At 39.2% G+C, this 18,944-nt stretch overlaps 1 protein-coding gene across 4 annotated transcripts in view; it reads left to right on the forward strand.

Moving 5' to 3' along the window:
* ARL15 (ARF like GTPase 15) overlaps positions 1–18,944 on the forward strand; it is a 410,850-nt gene that overhangs the window by 13,038 nt on the left and 378,868 nt on the right. For 2 of the 4 annotated variants that reach the window (XM_081285382.1, XM_081285378.1), the window contains exon 2: positions 15,568–15,624. The exons of 1 other annotated variant lie outside the window; for it this stretch is intronic. In XM_081285382.1, the coding sequence (XP_081141508.1) occupies positions 15,568–15,624 (57 nt within the window). Of the gene's footprint in view, positions 1–11,447; positions 11,465–15,567; positions 15,625–18,944 lie in introns of those variants that run through there. One more of the 4 variants, XM_081285379.1, reaches the window with a different exon arrangement.

Consider the following 18,944-nt stretch of genomic DNA (forward strand, 5'->3'; position numbering starts at 1 on the left):
TTTTCCGCTATACAAAGTCTAATCTGGGGCAGAAAAGATCCATTCTTTATAGGACATATCAGGGCACATACAGGATTGCCTGGAGCCCTTAGTATGGGCAATGAACTAGCAGATAAATCTACACATGACATACATATTTTCTCCACAATAGAAGAAGCTATAAATTTTCATAAAAGGTTCCATGTCAATGCTAATACTTGACAAAAGCATTTTAAAATAACTAAAAACAAGCCAGACATATAATAAAACAATGTCAAAATTGTGTGACATTTTTACCACAAGTTAATCTTGGAGTCAATCCTAGAGGACTGATACCTAACCATATTTGGCACATGGACGTCACACACTTGCCAGAATTTGGAAAATTAAAATATTTGCATGTTACAGTTGATACTTCTTCCGGATTTTTGATGGGCTCCCTTCATGCCGGAGAAAAAACTAAAGATGTTATAGCTCATTGCTTACAAAATTTTGCCACTGTGGGCGTTCCAAAACAGTTAAAAACGGACAATGGTCCTGGTTATACTTCTACCTCTTTTAAACAATTTTGCTCATCATTTGGCATTACTCACATAACAGGAATTCCATACAATCCACAAGGACAAGGCATAGTTGAAAGAGCTCATCAAACTATTAAAATGTACTTATTAAAACAAAAGGAGGGAATTGGAAAGGGGTATATATCCCCCAAAGATAAACTTAAAATAACCCTTTTTACTCTAAACTTTTTAAATTTGGATTCATCGGGACTTAGTGCTGCGGAAAGACATTTGTATCCAAAAAAATGTACATAAGCCTAAGGTACTTTGGAAAGATATTCTAACAGGACAATGGAAAGGTCCAGATCCAGTGATAGTCTGGAGTCGGGGCTCTGCCTGTGTTTTTCCACAGGAGGAACAGCAGCCGATTTGGATTCCAGAGAGATTAACCAAAACAATTTCTACAGAAAAAGAAGATGATTTGACTCAAATCCATAACAGCTGATATCCAGAGCTCCAGCTTGGCTATTCTTACATCTGCGACAGTGATCAACCAGGATGCTTTTTTCAATATCTATTTTATTATTGCTTTTTCCCACATCATAAAGTTCCATTTTATTTTTGAACTCATACAGACATAAATTAATGTTTTTCTGATCAGTTTTAATTTTTGACTATGGAGTTTTTAAACATTGCAATGGAGATTTCACCTAGGTAAATCTACAAGGCCTTTACTATTGTCTTATATGTTGTATATTACGTGTGCACATTTCTGTTTTATGTTGTATGTCTGTATGTGCGTATGTCCATATATCATATATGAGGAGCGCTCATAAAAATATGGATCCCCCCAATTTTTTTTTTTATTATTCACGTGATTTTAATGGTTTAATTTAATTTGGGTAAACAGCTGTTGAAGACTGTTTTAATATGTGTACAAATAAGCAGGTTAACAGATCTGTTTGTTTACTTTCACCTTTCCTTTTCATTATATTTAATATTTCTGTTCAGGATAATGTAAATTGTTCTAAAAATTGTTTTCTTAATACCTGTTGAAATGTTACATTTTCTTCTTTTCTTAACATCATTGTCAATCCCTATTTTCATCCCAGTGCCGGTGAAGACAAAGATGAAACCAAACTACAACTTCTTCAATAATTATCACAACAAACTGTATAAACTGATGCATCAATGAATAATAACTCAACAAGTAATGCTCAATCACTGAGTCGATTTAATTTGGGAGGAAATGGACATATTGATAGATTCCTCCACTTTGAACTGCTTACAAAACTTGCCTGGACTATGTATCACTTGTATGCATTGTGCACTATTTGTTGATACAGCGAACTATGGCAGTGCTGGAGTATCTTTGCTGATGTGTCACCAGTGATGCAATTTTTCCTAAGAGCCGTCTATTGACTTGATGTCGTGGCATTTCTGTATCCTCCTCCCTTCTACTAGTGATGGTCTAATGTGGGGGCCAACTGAGGTGAGGCAAAGGACCTCACCCCCCCACCGGCACCAAGGCCAAATTTGGGGGCCAACAGAGGTGAGGCAAAGAACCTCACCCCCCCACTGGTGCATAGGCCTATCCACAGGTATGGCTATATACTGGACCGGTAGTCAGTGACGGGTATGATTCAGTTGCAGTGGTATCAACCTAAGACAGGAGGCTGAAGCCTAGAGGTCAGTTTTCCGATGATGGGTAAGAACCATATGTTGAATTGGACATACCTAACAGGCACGGTCCCTAGCCACATTGCCTGTTGCTTAATTAAACAGAAGGGGGCAGATGCTAGGAGCCACAAGCAAATAATATGATGCATGGCACTTGGGGTTGTAAGGTGACACCAGCTAGCCATTGAGATGATATGATTATGTTAAGATTTACATTCATGTGGAAATTGGACTCCTGCTGTTCACCTTGGCCTGCTAGGGGACTCATGTTGTGGGACTCCTGGAGAGTTCCCATTGGTTGGGGAAGGATAGTAGGAGGGAATTCCGGGGGAGGTCCTGGGCCCTGGTTCCGGTAGACACTGGTGCGTGGGTGGACCGGTTTTGGCTTGTTTTGGCTTGCTGGAGTGTACGGAGTATTTGCGGCTTTTTCAAAAATAAAGTTTTGTTCCTGCTTGAGTGGCTTGTGATTCTGTGCCCAGCTAGACTGCGGCATGGATGGATTTAGTAATACTTAAAAATCATGAGAATTTTGTAATTGGATATGGAATATGAGAACAGAAGTGATCTTCGGGACAATTCCCAGGCTTGGGAGTTGAACATTGTTCTGATTATCTGTTACCAAGTAACAAATGACCTCAAAACAGTGGCTTAACACAATAACAGAAATTAATTTTACACATAAATCTGGAGGTTGACAGGGTCAACTAGGCAGTTCTTGCCCAAGATCTCTCAAGAAGTTATACTTAGATGGTATCTAGGTGCTTTTTCTTCACACGTCTGGCACCTGGGAGGAACTTTGCAACACCTGGGCACTGGACAAGTAGACTCCTGGGGTACCTCTGTGTGGTTTTTCTGTGTGATGGCTTCAGGGTAGCTGGACTTCTTCTTTGGAGGCTGAAGGTTTATCGAGAAATGTACCAAGGAAATTGGGTAGGAACTGCCTGGTCTTTTCTAACTAACTCTAGCGGAGGTGCATATCCCTTCTGCTGTGTTCTCTTCATCATGACCGTCACAAAGGCATGCTCAGGTTCAAAGGCAGGAAACTGACATCTCTTGGTGGGAGGAGGGTTGAAGAATTTGTGGGTATGTTTTAAAAGCACTCCAAGTGTGGAGGTGGCTAATGGGGTCACACACTATAACAGGTAACACCTAAAGGAATGGCAGGTTGGGAGGAAAAGTCAGGCATTGGATTTTGGAGTTGGCTGAATTTGAGCTGCTTGTATCAAATCAAGCTGAGATTTTTTTAGTAAGTAGATGAAAACAGATAAGGGTTGTAGATGTAGTTAAAAATTGTACCTAACTTTTATTGTTACTTGCTATATACTGTACCATACTATATTATCGTCACTTGAGAAACAGTGCTAAGTATTTTTTTCATACCGTATTCATTTACATTTACATTATCATTTTAGAGATTAGAAAATAGACTTTTATGCCCAAGATGTGAAAGAGCCAAAATTTGAACTTGGAGCTGGTTAATGTCTGAGCTCACTTTCTTCAGACCATTCAGGCCATTCCAGAAGATAACCCACATGTGAGTGTTGGGTCGTGCAGTGTAGGAATGAAGAACCCTGAGGAGACCCAGAGCCTCAGTCGCTACTAGCACATAGTAGGTACAGGAGTTTTTATGGTATCACCAACCTCAAAAAGGACTATGGGAGAAAGAACTGAAAGGTTACAAGAAAACTAGGAGAGTGTAGGGTCAAGCAGGCTGAGGACATGGATTATTTCTGGAAGGAGGAAGTGGCTCATTTTGTTCAATATTGCCCAGAGATCATGGCAGATAATTGTGAAAATGACCACTGGGTTCTCATCAGTGGTGACCTTGACCTTGGGTGGAGGGTCTGGGGGTGCAGGTTGAGGAGTGGGAGTGGTGAAGCACTACTACTGCCATTCTTGGAAGACATTTCACCATGGAATAGAAGGAAGACGGCGGGAACTAGAGGGGCAGGAAGATTGGTGGTGGCTTCCTCTTGAAATGGAATTAGAGATGGTTGAATGTGGATGAAGGAGAATGTGAGGTCTTCTTGAGTGTGACTGAAATATAGGAGAAGGAGGGATTGAGCAGAGTAAGGTGGAAAAGGCTGCAGTGAAGAAGGAGGGTGAGGGATGACCAGGGAAACAGAAGGGCTGGTTGCTGTGTGTGCTGTTAAAGTCGTTGCAACTTAACAGTGACACAGATCTGAGTGGTTGAGATTTTATTTTCTTCCAACCCTTGTAACTATCTAGATGTAGTTTCAAGAAGGCTATGGTTTTTCTAAGGTGACTTGATGGGCAGACAGTGGGGTCAAGGACTTAAGGACACTGGTAAGAAAATGGTTGAAGTGATAGTGAGATCTGGGATAATGGAAAGGAAGGGGGAGCAAATAGAAAGTAGAGGATGCAAGGGACCCATGGTTCTGATGAGACCGCACAGTAAGTGTCAGGAGTACCTGTCAGAAAACGCGAGGAGAGAAGTTCCCGCGTGGTCAGACAATCGGAATTTAAGATTGCAGGAGTAGACTCAGTTCCCCGAGAGGAGACTCCAGGGTATGGCAGGCAGCAAGTAAAAGATGGGCAAGTCAGAAGATGGGAGAAAAAAATACAGCCATGATCATCCTCATGGATAGTGAGGTCACCAAGACCATGGCTGGGCTTGGGTTGGAGTGAAAGACTGACCAGATATCAGAAATATAGTGAACAAGGCAAGGTCTGCCAATGGACATCATAAACAAGGGGCAGCAGAGGACACTGGATAGAGTACATTTTCCTGAGTCTTCAAAAGAGTAGAGGGTTGGGGTTGAGGCCAAGAATCAGCATTTGTGTAGCATGTATGAGGATCTGGGTTCAGTCCCCAAACAAAACAGAGAGGAGGTTAGCCTAGGAGTGGAAGAAGAGTGAGGAGTAGTCCCAGGTGGTCTTGAGGGATTGAGTTAGGCACAGGTAGAGAGTACATTTAACAGACTTTTTGTGGGTATAGAGAAGTTTGTTCCTGATTGAGTGCTGTAGGCTTTGGGGTGAACTGCTTGGTGCTACCGTTATGTGTAACTTTGGCAGGTTACTTCTGAGGGTCTCTCTTCTTCTCATCTGTTGAGTGGGGATAGGAAAAGGGTTTGTTTTGACAATATAATACATGGATTCTTAGAATAGTGACTGGAACCTCTTTCTCTGGTACCTCTTCTTGCTCTCTGTCATAGCAGAAAAGACTTACCAGTGTTTCTGTGGCAGATGCTTTCTAAGGGCCTTCCTTATTTGATCATCACAATGACCCCATGAGGTGTGTGTGTGGGTACTAGTATGTTCTCTGTTTTCCCCTCAGTGTCAAACCTGAGATACAGAAAGATTAAGAAACTTGTTTAAGGAAATTAAGTTAGTAAATAGTAGAGATGCCATTTGAAGCCCAGAAATCTGGTGAGAAAGGCCTTCCTGCACAGGAATGTACCAGCACTTGTGTGGCTCCATGGAAAGGCTTGGGAGGGTGAGGACCAGGTGAGCTTGGCTTGTGGGAGAAGAGGCCCAGAGAAGTGTAGGGTCTCTCAAGAGGCTCGGTTGCTGCCTGGTTCTGCCACACAGCCTGATCTCTTTAGAGGTCTCCTTGGGTTTGAGTCTCTGCTGACCAGGCTCCCAGGGCAGAGAGCTGGTGGTGTGAACACTGAGTCTGGAAGATGATGGAGACCCAGGCTGAGGCCTTTCTACTGGCCTGAAAGCTGGTCAAAGGCGTGTGCTGGCGCACTGAATGTTTCCTTGTGGGCAGCCTGTTGGGGCTGCTTTGTTAGAGTAGCCTATGAAGTTAGCCTCTTCTCTGGAGCAATTGTATAATAATCTGAATGCCTGTGAGTAATCTAAAATGGCTTGTGTGATCCTGACTTCTAGCTAATTAAAATGATCAGTGAGCACAGTATAGAAAAAGTAATTTTCCTCTCTCTTTTTAAAACTTTCTTCTCTTCTTGTCTTTAACTACAAAAGCTGACCTGAGGCTCCTTCAGGGATGCCTCTGGGGCAGCCTTAGACACTTATGCCTTTGAGGCACTGCACAGAGATGCCTGGCCATGGGGCAATCAGGGCTGAAATCCAGCCCCTACCCAGCTTGCCAAGGCTTCCTTTATGAATGGGCACAGGGGTGTCTAAAGGGTTAGCTGTGACCCTGCCTCAGTCCTATGTTCCTGCCTGTTACAGGATAAAGCACACTGTCACGTGCCTGGCTGGGTTGCAGGCCTCTTAGAGTAATAATGTTTTAGTCTTTGATGAACTTCATATGTAATAATGTTATATTGCCCAGTGAGGTCATAGCTGTCAGTTTGTGTAAATAATTGTGTGATGTTCACAAAATGATAAAATCACCCAAGTATGCATATCTCAGAATGTATCTCCCTGGTTAAATGATGCTCGTGTGTGTGTGTGTGTGTGTGTGTGTGTGTGTGTGAGAGAGAGAGAGAGAGAGAGAGAGAGAGGGGGGGGGGGAGATTGATTTAAAAGAAAGCCTAGTGCTGTAAGTACTAGAAAAGTGCTACTATTGAAATGGGACTTAGTGTGTAAAACAAGGACTTAGGTTACTGTTGTTAACAAAAAGATTCCATTCCCATTATGTTCATTTTTCCATACCAGCCTTTCAAAAATCTTTCTGCTTCCACCTCATAAGCATAGTGCAGAGTTACTGGGTTAAAGATATTGCAGCTGCTTGTTGGTGTTTTAAGTGGCAGCTATTTCTGATTTACAGGGGTGAAAGGTCCTGGCGTGGCATACGGTGGCCCACATTGGTCCTCAGGCCTGTTCTGCTTACAGCTGTTATGTAAGTTTGGCTCACTTTCACCTGAGTAGGCAAGTTTTCTGAGGTCCTGCTCTAGAATTATGATTGGAACTCTCAGCTCCTCTTTTGTTGGAATCAGATGGTTTAAAAGTCAGGTTTCTGCTTTTGAGGACTTCTTCCCCTAGCATGTAATTTATTAGCCTGCTCTTTTATCCCTTCTTCCTTTATGAATGTTTCCTGAGAGGCAGTCTGTTGCAGGGGAGAGAGCACTGGGCTGATTTATGGGATAATGTTGCTGTTCTTCAGTTTCCTGAATGCAACTGATGTTTTTTTCAAGTCACTGTGCTAGATGTAGAAAACTACTTGTGATTATTGCATTTCTCTTTCTTGTGTTTCATTTTATATAGAAGTCTGTACATCTATATAGTTCGTCAGTAATATTTCTTCAGTATAACTTATTTTTCCCAATTTGTTTGGTTTTCAAATTTATATTTTAAAGACAAATCATTTAGACAGGATCATTTATTGCTCCTGGGTTTTCTTTGCATTCCTGATTTTTCTTTTTAAATACTCTTTCTGACCTGGCCTTGGGATTTAGGTAGGATTGCTTTTTGAGCCAGGGGTACATACCAACTTTTATGCAAGCCCTGAGTGTGTAGGAAATAGATTCCTGTGCTAGCGATGTTTTAGTTTTTTTTCCAAATATGTCCTTATTTGGAAGACATTGGATAGCTATATTGATTATCTTTGGAAATACCCATAGATGGATTTTTTCACTTCTTGTCTTTTCAGTGTTCTTAATTCTTTGTCAGTTTGTTCAAGACCTTTTTATAAAGATGCCTGATTATGAAGAAATGATGGAGGTGAAGAATCAAGATTTATAACAAACTAATTGAAGCTTTGCTTCTTTCTTCATCTGTCTTAAAGCAGTTTTTTTTTCTGTTCCCCAAATTCAGCGTTCTTAAGGGTTTCTCTCTGAGGCAATGATGATTTATCATTATAATAAGTTGCCTTATTACATTATTGCAGGGTGATATTAAAACAGCAATAACAAATAAATATGCTCAAAGAGTGGAAGTGGAAAAGGTGATCAAAATTAATAGGGACTTCATTTTTCTAATTATATTTTAATCAGTGTTTATTACTCAAAATGAAACATGTAACTTTAGGTCCCTGAGTTTAATTCTGGCGTGCCATCCTGTGTTAAAATACCTTGTTACAGCATGGAAAAGATCTGCAGGATTTTAAAACATTCTATGAAGATTGGAGTCAGATTAGTTTTGTCTTGGAGAAGAAAAACCCTACCCATTCCTCCCAACTTCTTATTCTTTCTTTCTGCCTGACTTTTTTTCTCTCAAGAAATATTTCTTGAGAGCTTAATATGGGGGTCTCAGATAATACAGGGATGGTATCCTTGTAGCTACTGAGACTCTAGCCTGTAACATTGAATATAATGTATATCTTTGCTTGTGTGAAAACCCCAAATGATGAGCTAGGGAACAACAGAGTGAACAAACTTTTTCTGCAAAGGTTCAGCTAGTAAAGACTTCAGGCTTTATGGGTCATGTGCTGTGTCTCAACTACTCAGCTCTGCTATTGTAGTTCAAAAGCAGCAGTAGATAATAGGTAAACAGATAGTTACGACTGTGTTCCAATAAAACTTTGTTGGCAAAGAAAGGTATTGGACTGGATTTGACCTGCAGATTGCAGTTTGCCAACCATGGGACCTTCTCAAAGAAGAAAGGCAGTGTTTTTCTGAGGGCTGAGTTTTATAGAAATTTACAAAATTATATGAAGAAGGAGAAGTATAACTTTTTGGATTGAGATGTGTTTAAGAATACATCTGCCCCCTATCTTTAGTTATGAAAAGGCATAAACACTCTTCTGTGAATATCCAGAAGACAGACGTACTGTGAGAGGGGTTAGAGTCTTGAGAAGGCAGATGCTGGTTTCAGGATGAGACAGAACTGTCTTAAGCTGTGTTCATCTGCCTCAAGTAGGAAATGACAAAGCAGAGTGTGCTTCTTCCTTCGCCCTGAGGGATATTATCGAAGGGTTCCTGAGTGAGTAAGAGATTGAACTGGATGCAAGATTCCTCTGGGTGATCCCCCTCCTTCTCAATCAGTCCTCACATATCAGGCAGTCTCTCCTCACTTTACCTTGAGTTATTTAAAAATCATTGTGGTATAGGGGAAGATTTCAGATATTTCTGTATTTTTTTTTAATTTAGCAGCAGAATTCTGTTTTCCAGCTAACAGTGCAGAACTATGAAACAAACAGGTGATCTTTGACTGTATGGGATATTTAGAAATTTGTACTTTTGATCTTATGTGTTATTACATATCATTATCACTAAGAATAGAAATCTGTTACAAAAACTGAATTGAGATGTGGTTGAGAACTGAAGACTTATCCTCCAGTTTATTTGATGTTTGCATTTTATTCTTTTTGGTGCGGCATTAAAAAAAGAAAAAAAGAAAAAAACAGGATTCTGATGGAATCATAGCTATAAATGTTACAGATTATGAAGAAGCTTACTATGCAATCTTGAGTTAATCTTCAGAAAGAAGGCAAAGCATAAGTTTTATTCTGAGGTAGAGCACTTGCCTAGCATGTGTGAGGCACTGGGTTTGATCCTCAGCACCACATGAAAATAAATAAATAAAGGCATAAAAATACAGTAATATAAAAGAATTTTAAAAAGCCCGGGTTGTCTAGTTTATAAGCAAATGGTAAGTTTTAGGACATGTTTTCCTTCAACCAGTGATTTCTACAGTGGTACAATGATTTTTGTTAAGTTAATAAGAAAGTACTGATTTGGTAAAAAGGGCTCAGCCATGTGAATACTTTGAGGACTTTAAATAAAGATTTGACAATATAGGTATCATGCTCAAGGAAGAGACTTCAAATGGTAAGTTCAAGGTGAGAATATCTAAACATTTTTCTAAGGGTTTAGCAGAAAGTGCTGAAATTTGTGTTGATTTAGTTATATCAAAAGCAACTGAGGTAGAGGCTCTCATCATGTATCTTCACAAGGTACTAATTTAAAAAAAACACACAACTAAATAGCAGAAAGATCAGTAGAATAGAGGAAAGCAATTATGCTTTTATAATTATGTCAAAATGAATCATTAAGTATAACCAAAAAGAGATTATAATAAAAGGAAAGGAGAAAGAACAGAGAAAGAATCTATATTTTGGAGTATTAAATATAACTTATGATTTCTAAGTGATGCTGCTTCTAAATGTCAGTGAGCAATGCATGTCCCTCTGGATGCCTGTCATTAAAATAATATTCAATATCAAATAACATTGAATATTAAGATATCAAATGATAATTGAATGATAAAATTTTATATCCTGTAGACTGAACCTCTTCAATCTACATGTAGTACCTTGCCTCGCTGGATAGTACTCTGAGGTCTGACTAGAATGAATTGTGTTTTTTTTTTTCCCTTTTGTCCCATCCTTCTCTCCATTTTTGCCTCAGTGCTGGGAGCTGAGCTCTCTTGCTTTGCAATGCTTTCTTCTTTGGGGAAGCTCAGAGTTGCCATCCTGCTTTACAATATTTGCAGTGACAAGTCACAGGAGTTAATTCTGATAATGTAGCAGATGGGAACACTAGGAGTAGGAACCAAGGCCTGAATCCAGGGTGTCCATAGACTTGAGGGCAGAGCCATCCCCTGGGTGGGCCCTGGACTGGTCGATCCTGGCTCTTTTTTGCTGGGCCACATTGTGGTGGCTGGCCAACTTGAAATGGCTCTCCTGCCACCTTCGTCAGTGGTGTATCTGGTGGGTGGGCTTCTCATCTGTCAGGATGTCCACAACAGAGCAGACTCCAGGACCCACTTAGTCCTGGTAGATGGAAGCCCTCTGGCAGGAGTAGAGAGGTCTTACCATGCAGATGCTTTGTATATTAATGTGACAACTTAGGTGCTGTGTTGACTGGGAACATCAGAAATGGATACCAGATTGGAAAGTGATTATTTGGAATGAACAGGAGGATGTTCAGGGCACGTACCAGCAGCTTTCAAATGCATGCATGACCTGGGATGTTTCTTCATTTCCTCACACTGTCACTTGTGTCTGGAATTATCTTTTGTTCTCCCCTTTCACCTGGCTAACCCTTAGTCTTTTAAGACTGAATTCAGGAGATGGCTCTTTAGAAAGTCTTTCCTGATACTCCTAATTGTGGGTTCAGTATCCCTACTTGTTCTCCCTAATGCCTGTTGTACTAACTTCTTGCTGTGCTGAACTGTTTGTATTGCTCTTGCCTGCCACAGGTATGTCAGATTACCACTCTGAGGGCTGGTGGTGTAGTTAGTGGTAGAGGGCTTGTCTGCCATGCCCGAGGTCCTGGGTTCAATCCCCAGTACCTGCAGTGGGTGGAGGATGGGTGTGTGTATATGGGAGGAGTACTAGTACTGTGTCCTGAGCTGGAAGATTGTTGATGCCAGGGTTTGGTCTTACTGATTTGCCTGGAAGTACCCACCATATTAAAGATGTTCTATTTATTTTTTGGGGTTGAATTTTCTAATCCCCAGTGCCTGATAGAAGTTGAAGGAATAAATCCTCCAAGGTAAGTCGTGCTTATCATTATTTTATTCTGTGAAATTAGAAGGGGATTTCTCTTTTCATCTTCGTGCTTTTTAAAAAGAGAATTATTATTAAGATTTTAAGCCAAGATATGCTTTTATTTGGGTAGAACATGTGACTTATTTGTTTGTTTATCTGTGGTGTCTTATAGAAGACTAAAATTTTGCTGAGATGAAGTTTATAAATTTTGATATTGTTTTCATTTGATTCTTTTTGCAAGATAACTTATCAAGTCTTTCTGAGTGAATTTCACAAAGAGACCATGTGCTAAGATTATGTATTTATTTTAATAGGGGGAGGCAGTGATTCCTTTTGGGATTCCTGGTTCCAGTTGCAACTGACTCGGGAAGTGTAGCTGCTCTGGGGATGCTGGTGGCCCTGTTACAGCTAAAAACACTTTAGAAAATTATTGAGAGGCCAATTTTGGTAGCTTTGCCTTGGATGCAAACGTCTCTTTTCAGATTGATTATCACCCTTCTTTTTCCTTGTCTGATGAAGCTATAAAAGGTTGAGGAGCAAAAGCCTCCACATTTTGTAAACAAAATCTCATTTTATTTTTTAATGAGTTTTCTTTAAAAAGTTACTTATTCCCCATTTTGGGGGAACAGCTTCTGAGCATACTAAGGGAGCTGTTAAGTAATTCACTGTTAATGTTTGCAGTGACAACACTAACAGAAGGAGGCACCAGCTCTGAGGTAGGTGGCATTCCCAAGCGGTTATTTCCAGTCTGAGGGGTAACTGAAGCGTAATTACAGACACGACCTCTCTCAGAGGATGCCACCCACACAGCCCTTCAGAGCTCCCATGCACCTTGAAAAAGATCTTGGATCTTTGTTCGCCACAGTCCTGCATCTTTGCCTTGTCCCGTTTTTTTTTTTTTTTTTTTTTTTGGTAGGGATACTGTTGTGAGAAAATGCTTAATCCTACTTCACCTTATTTGGAAATGGGTGGTCCCAGGTAAAGGCTCAATTGGAAGGTGTTTTCTTTCTCCCTTATCTGTTTTCTTGTTTGATAGTTTTTTGTATCTTACCTCCATGACTGAAGAGTTGGCTTGGCTATATTAACTTTTTATTATCATCAAAAGCAAAATGATAGTGGGGAAAATAAGGGAAGATGGCCATCTTGCTTCATATCAGGATAAAAGATTACATAGTGCATCAGAATTGAAACTGTCAATTATATTACTTAAAAATTAGCTTTTTAAAAAACAGATTGTTTTTCACTCTGAAACTGAAATCATACCTTGAAATCATTTTTTTTGCACAATATAGCAAATAATTATTTTCTGCCATCATGTTGAAGATTTTTTCTTTCTCCTTTATTTTCATGCTTACCTTTGAAATTTCTTAGGGAAAACAACAGTAAACTGTAAGTAATCATATTAATTTCACATTGAGTGTTCTTTTTCCTTTTTTCTGTATTGTACACTTTTTTCATAGACCCGTTGGAACAGATTTTAACCAATCTGTGACTTTCTTTTGACAACACATCTTTTTTGACAACACATCTTTCATCAGATGAAGTTGCAAAGAAGATGGGTGATTTGTTTTTGAAGTAATATTCTTTGGAGCTTCTTCTGGCAGTTCTAGATGTAGATTTGTGAATGTTGACTTGGCGGCTCCTGGGTCACAGTTTATATGAGGTAGTTTGTATTTAACTGAAAGTAAGTACTAATTGCTTATTCCAAGCTATGCCTCATGTCTCATGGACTTACAGTTAAGATAGGCTCTCACAAGTAGAGCACCTATAACAGGGAAAAATATGAAGTGTAACCATCCTAAATTAATTTCTAGTTCTGTATCTTGACCAGGGGAAGTTTGAATATGATTTTCAATTCTCTTCATATTGGCCTCTCACTAATTAGAGGGATGAGGCCAAGCCGAGAGCATTGTTGTCAGAATGAATGGAATTTGAGTGATAGATGTGCCACTTGGTTTGAGGTAGGATGTTCAAGGGCAACACAGTATTAGTAAGGATTAGAGGTTAGAGAAGAGAAGAGAATGAGGTAATAAGGCTATTCAGGAAAAATAGTCTCAGAAAATAAGTTCAGGGTTTTCAGGGTAATAATTTTGGCAGTTCCAGTAATTGTACATTTTGGGGCTGTGAGAGGGAAGGAGTAGAAAGCAGGTTTTCGGTAATTAGAGAATAGATATTTTTGCCTTTTTAAAAAATAAAGCTCTTTAAAGAGTTATTCTTTAATGACAAATGTTGGAGCCCTTTCCTGTGGCCTTGGGGGGACCTACTTTTTAAAAACAAACATTACTCTGTCCCATCAGGATTGGACTAGGCTGAGAGAGACTCAGTGGTGTCTGAATGGGGAAGTTTTATTTCCATCACATGTACAGAGTCTGGAAGAGGAGGGGTGGCAGCCCTTGGCCACAGCCATCTCCAGGAGTGCTCACCTGTGTGTTTCACTTCACGTGTCCCCAGTTCTGTGTGTGCCCTCACAGTCTAGGATTGTCACCGGAGCTGCTTTAAGGCTCAGTTATGGAATGCAGAAGTGGGAAAGGAGCAAAAAGGTGCCCTTCTAATGTCACTTCCCTTAATGCATCCTTTGCTTTCATCTCATTTGGGAGAACTTAGTCCCACGGCACCCAGCTCTAAGAAAGTCTGGGAAATCCAGTCTTTTATTAGGTGGCATAAACAAGAGTTAATGTTCAGTTGGGAAAAAAGGTCTCCAGCTTACTGAGACAGTTGTTCAATAATTTACCATTTCATTCCGAAGGTATACCTCAGGGTAATTTCCAAAGATAAATGGGAAGAACAGATGTTGGTCAGAGTCATGAACATTTTCAGTAGTCTCCAGCTCTGAGGACAACTGTGGCATTGGTCCAGGGTGTATTTCATTGGTCAGTCGTGTATTTCATTCAAAATAAAGCCTGTGGTGTTACAATAGTAATAGTAAATATTATTAATAACTAATAAATAGTGATAAATAAAACTTTAATATTAAATAATCTGTCACTTGCTTTGAACAATAGAACCAGTGAATGCTTGGGATTTTTTGAAAGTTCAGAGTGAGTCTAAGAACATCACCCAACAATTATCTTTTGAGTTTAATTTCTCCATTGCTATTAGTTTTTATTTTGAATATCTATGCCCATAGCCTTTGGCTTTTCAGGCTTTTCCTTACTTTTTGTTAGTTATACTGAATCCAATGTCTTATGGACATTGTCTGAAGAGGCAGGAAACTTTGGCAGAATTGGTCTGATGATTTGTTGGACCTTAAAAAAAAAAACAAAACATCTTTTCAAAGCCACTTGACTGTCACAGGATCCTTGACACCATTGATAAAACCATGCTGGCTCAGATTCAGGCCATTATCAACTTAACAGAGAAGCTTTAACTTGATGATAATAAACCATAATAACACAGTTAGACTGTATAAAGTTATGGTTATTTTGACTACGTATCAATTTAATGTGCTAAAAATATTTCTTTGGTTAAATAGAGGAAAAGAAACCAATGCTCATGTTTAGTATGCATGTTTTGTTTTGTGTATGTGCATGAATTTTATAGGAATCTGAACTTGACTTGAGTGTGAGAAGTTTGAATTCTAAATTGAGTACTACCACTGATAATCTGAGACCAAGGACCTCAGTCTTCTCACTAAATTTAGCTCATTCAGAACTTTCTGCATGTAACTAAGAGTGTTTTGCTTTTACAAGCATTTCTTTTCTGTCCATTTTAAGAATTGTAGACATTTATAATAAGAATTGAACTTAAAAAAGTGCTTGTAAGACTCCTTAAATAATTTTTCATTAAAAATTAGATATGGAGGAAAGACTTAAACAATGAAATTAAACCATGATAAGTCACATTCCTTAGGTGGTCTATAGTAGTAGAGGATGAATTGTCTGCTTTATAATCCCTTGGTAAGGTGGTGTGTCCTGTCCTCTTATCTTTCTCTTATTCAAACTAGCTTAGAAAAAGCAGAAGGAAAGAATTCAATGCCTGCTCATGAAGCAGATGTCAGAATATAGCAGATTTTCTTTAAAGAGGGAGAAAAAAGAATAAGGGGAATGAAGCCAATTCTTTGGTACAAACATTTAGTTGTAATTGCTTATTCTTATTTTAATCTTGTAGAGAATGTCTGAATGTATCCAGATCTCATTTGCCGTTTGTAGAATTGGCACTTACACGGTAAGCAATGTATATTTTTGTGGTATCAAATGTCATGAAAAAAATAAGTGAAGAACCAAGTGTTAGAGAGCACTTGGGGCAGTGGGAATTGTCCTCTGCTGCTGGTGGGAGTGTAGGTCTACACCACCACTTTGGAAAATAATAAAGTCGAATAAGAGTCTTCTGTGACCGAGCAGTCTACTCCCAGGTGCGTGCCTTAGAAAAACTGTTGTGTCTTACAAGACCCAGATAGGGAATAATGCTAGCAGAAGTCCATAGAAGCAAAACATCAGAAATAGTAGGAATATCCATCAATAAGAGACTTGATTAAGTAAATAGTGAAAATTTCATTTAGTGAAAATTTCATTTAGTAGATTACTGTACAGCAGCAAAAATATAAGGTTAAAATATTGTATGAATATACCTTATGGCAACACACCACGTGTGGATCTCAAAAACATAATGTTGAATGAAAGATGTCACAAGAAAATACACAGAGTGTGACTTCATTGCTATGAATTCCAAACACATCAAAACCAAATAATACATTGTTTTAGAATGTAAAGAAAAGCAAAAGTGCAGTTGTGGTTACCTTTAGGGCAGTGGCTCTCAACAGGTTGTGACTTGACCCTGCAGAGGATCTAGGGCAGTGTCTGGAGACATTTTTGGTTGTCACAGCTGGGAATGATGGTGGTGTAGGCTACAGACATCTAGTAGGTCGAGGCCAGGGGTGTAAATATCCAAAAGTGCAGTGACTGAGCACTTAAGAATCATTTGGGCCAAAATATCAAAGTTGAGGTTGAGAAACTGTTCTGGAGGAGTACAGGGAAGCAGAAGGGCTTTAAAAGTTATAGTAATATCATAGTCCTTAACTTGAATAGTAGGCACACAGAATTTACTTTGTTATTCTTTAAAAAATATATTTGCTTTATGCTGTGTATGCGTGATACATTTTATAATACAACATGAGAGAAAATAGATGTTTTGAATTTTGTTTTTACACAATTGTATCAATTGATTCAAATGCCTTGATCCCATTTCTTCCTTTAGGAAGAAACCTTCTTTTGTCCAGCATGAATTATATGTAAATGAATGACCCATTAAATGACTTTTCTTAAGTGACAAGGAAGGTGTCTTGATATTTTCCCTCTGGAGATCTCAGAAGTGGATTCTGAGGTTGGACAGGAAATACTATTATGTTTAATTTTGAAGACTAGTTTCTTTTTTAAGAAAGGACCTAAAAAGATTTGTGTGAAGCAATTTTATTTTCTCATTCACCTTGCACAGAGAAATATGCACATGTATACATAAAATACTTAAGGGAATTATTTAAAATGAATGATAGATTCTGGGTAAAAGATACAAGTGCAGATTATAAATTCCTTGAGAATGGGGCCCTCTCTTGTGTTTGTATCATCCATAATACCTTGTACAACATCTTGTACCTGGTGAATGCTCAATAGCCAAATGTTCCATTGTATTAAAGTAAGCACAGTTTTCTTTTTTGCTTTAGTTTGAATTTCTGATTTTTTCCCCTTATTTCTTCCATCACCTTTTGTTATCTCAGATGAGTATTGGTCTCCAGATAGATGAATAGGTTACATGAGAGCTAAATATGTATGTTTCATTATGTGAAGTACTTCATTAAGTAGGTTTCCTGAATTTTCTGGGGATCAGATGCCAAAGTTATGATTCGGCGTAGAAGAGATGAATAAGGAAAATGTCCATGGAGGGTAAGTGGGGAGGATGTGACAGCAGGCAGAGCCTTCAGAACATGCTGTGGGTCTGACATCGGTGAAGGGAGCATGGGAAGGAAGGAGGTCTGGGATTGAAGAATTCTAGACTGCAGTTCAGTTCTGAGAAAGTCTTGGCTGGGCAGTTGGGGCTTGCTTGAGCACAGTTGTCTATCATGGAATTTCCACATCGGGCAAGAAAAGCCCCAATTGAACACCTCTGCAGCTTAGGCACTTGTTGGCTGAAGCCCAGCAGATACCCAGCCGTAGCATGAATGTCATGGTGAATCCAAATCTGTGTCAACTGGAGGCCGTCAATCAGTTGGTCTCTATAAGGGAAATCTAAGTGGCACTTCTCCATGGCTGTCGCAAGGAGTCACCACAGGAGGGAATGGGTCTGATGATATTAAATGGTCAGTCGACTGTCATGGTAACACAGTGCTTATGTTCAAGTAGCTCTTACTTTAACAGTGGCCCCAGAGGTGCAAAGCTAGTGATGCTGACAATTGTACTACAGTATATTGTTATAATTATTGTATTATATTGTGATTGTTGCTAATTTTTCACTGTGTCTAATTTATGAATTAAGCTTTATCATAAATATGTATGTATAGGAAAAATATAGTACATGTAGGGTTTGGTGTATTATCTGAGGTTTTAGGCATCCACTGAGGCTCTTGGGAAGGTAGTCTCCCTAGATAAGGAAGTACTTATATATTTACATCAAGAACATGAGAATATTGGAGTTGTGGATTTCAGGAATTGTGTATGTTCAACTATATCTAGCACTTAGTCTGGGCCCAAGACCTTGCCACTGTTGTCTCTAATAATAAAGAAAGTCTGTCTGTGGACTCATTTTAAGGTACATACAAATTGTCCGTCAAAGGGACTGCAGTGGTTTGAATTGATTGTGTCCCCTACAATATTTGTGTTAAAGCCCTAATCCCCAATGTGATGGCATTTGAAAATGGGGCCTTTGAGTAATTCAGATGAGGTCATGAGGATGGACCTTCATGATGAAATTCGAATTCTTATTAGAAGAGAGACAAAGGGCTTTCTTCCCATCTCTGTCCTGTGAGGACATAGTTCAAAGCTGGTCATCTGTAAGCCATTGAAAAGGGCCCTCACCAAATCTGACCTTGTGGATCTTGGACTTCCAGCTGCCAGAATGGTGAGAAAGTAAATTTCTGTTGTTTAAGCCACCCATTTAAGGTAGTTAATGGTGGAGTAAGTAGACTAACAAAGGGAGGAAAAAAATACCTTATAAATTATAGATAAAGAACATAAGTCAGAACAATTCTCATTGTTCCTATTGAAAATAGATGCCAAGTTCTAAGGTCAAACATAAAAGTAGAGGAAGAACTTTCAAAAGATTGAGTTAGTTTATGAGACGAGAGTGTCAGTGCTTGACCTGAGTTTGTTTCCTATGTGCTGTTAACATGATTGTCAAATAGTGGCTTTAAAAATGAAGGAACAAGGGCTGGGGTTGTGGCTCAGTGGTAGAGCGCTTGCATGGCACATGTGAGGCACTAAGTTCAATCCTCAGCACCACATAAAAATAAATAGATAAAATAAAGGTATTGTGTCCATCTACAACTAAAAAAATAT

Source organism: Spermophilus citellus (assembly GCF_964194105.1).
Source record: "Spermophilus citellus genome assembly, chromosome: 1".
Taxonomy (NCBI): Eukaryota; Metazoa; Chordata; class Mammalia; order Rodentia; family Sciuridae; genus Spermophilus; species Spermophilus citellus.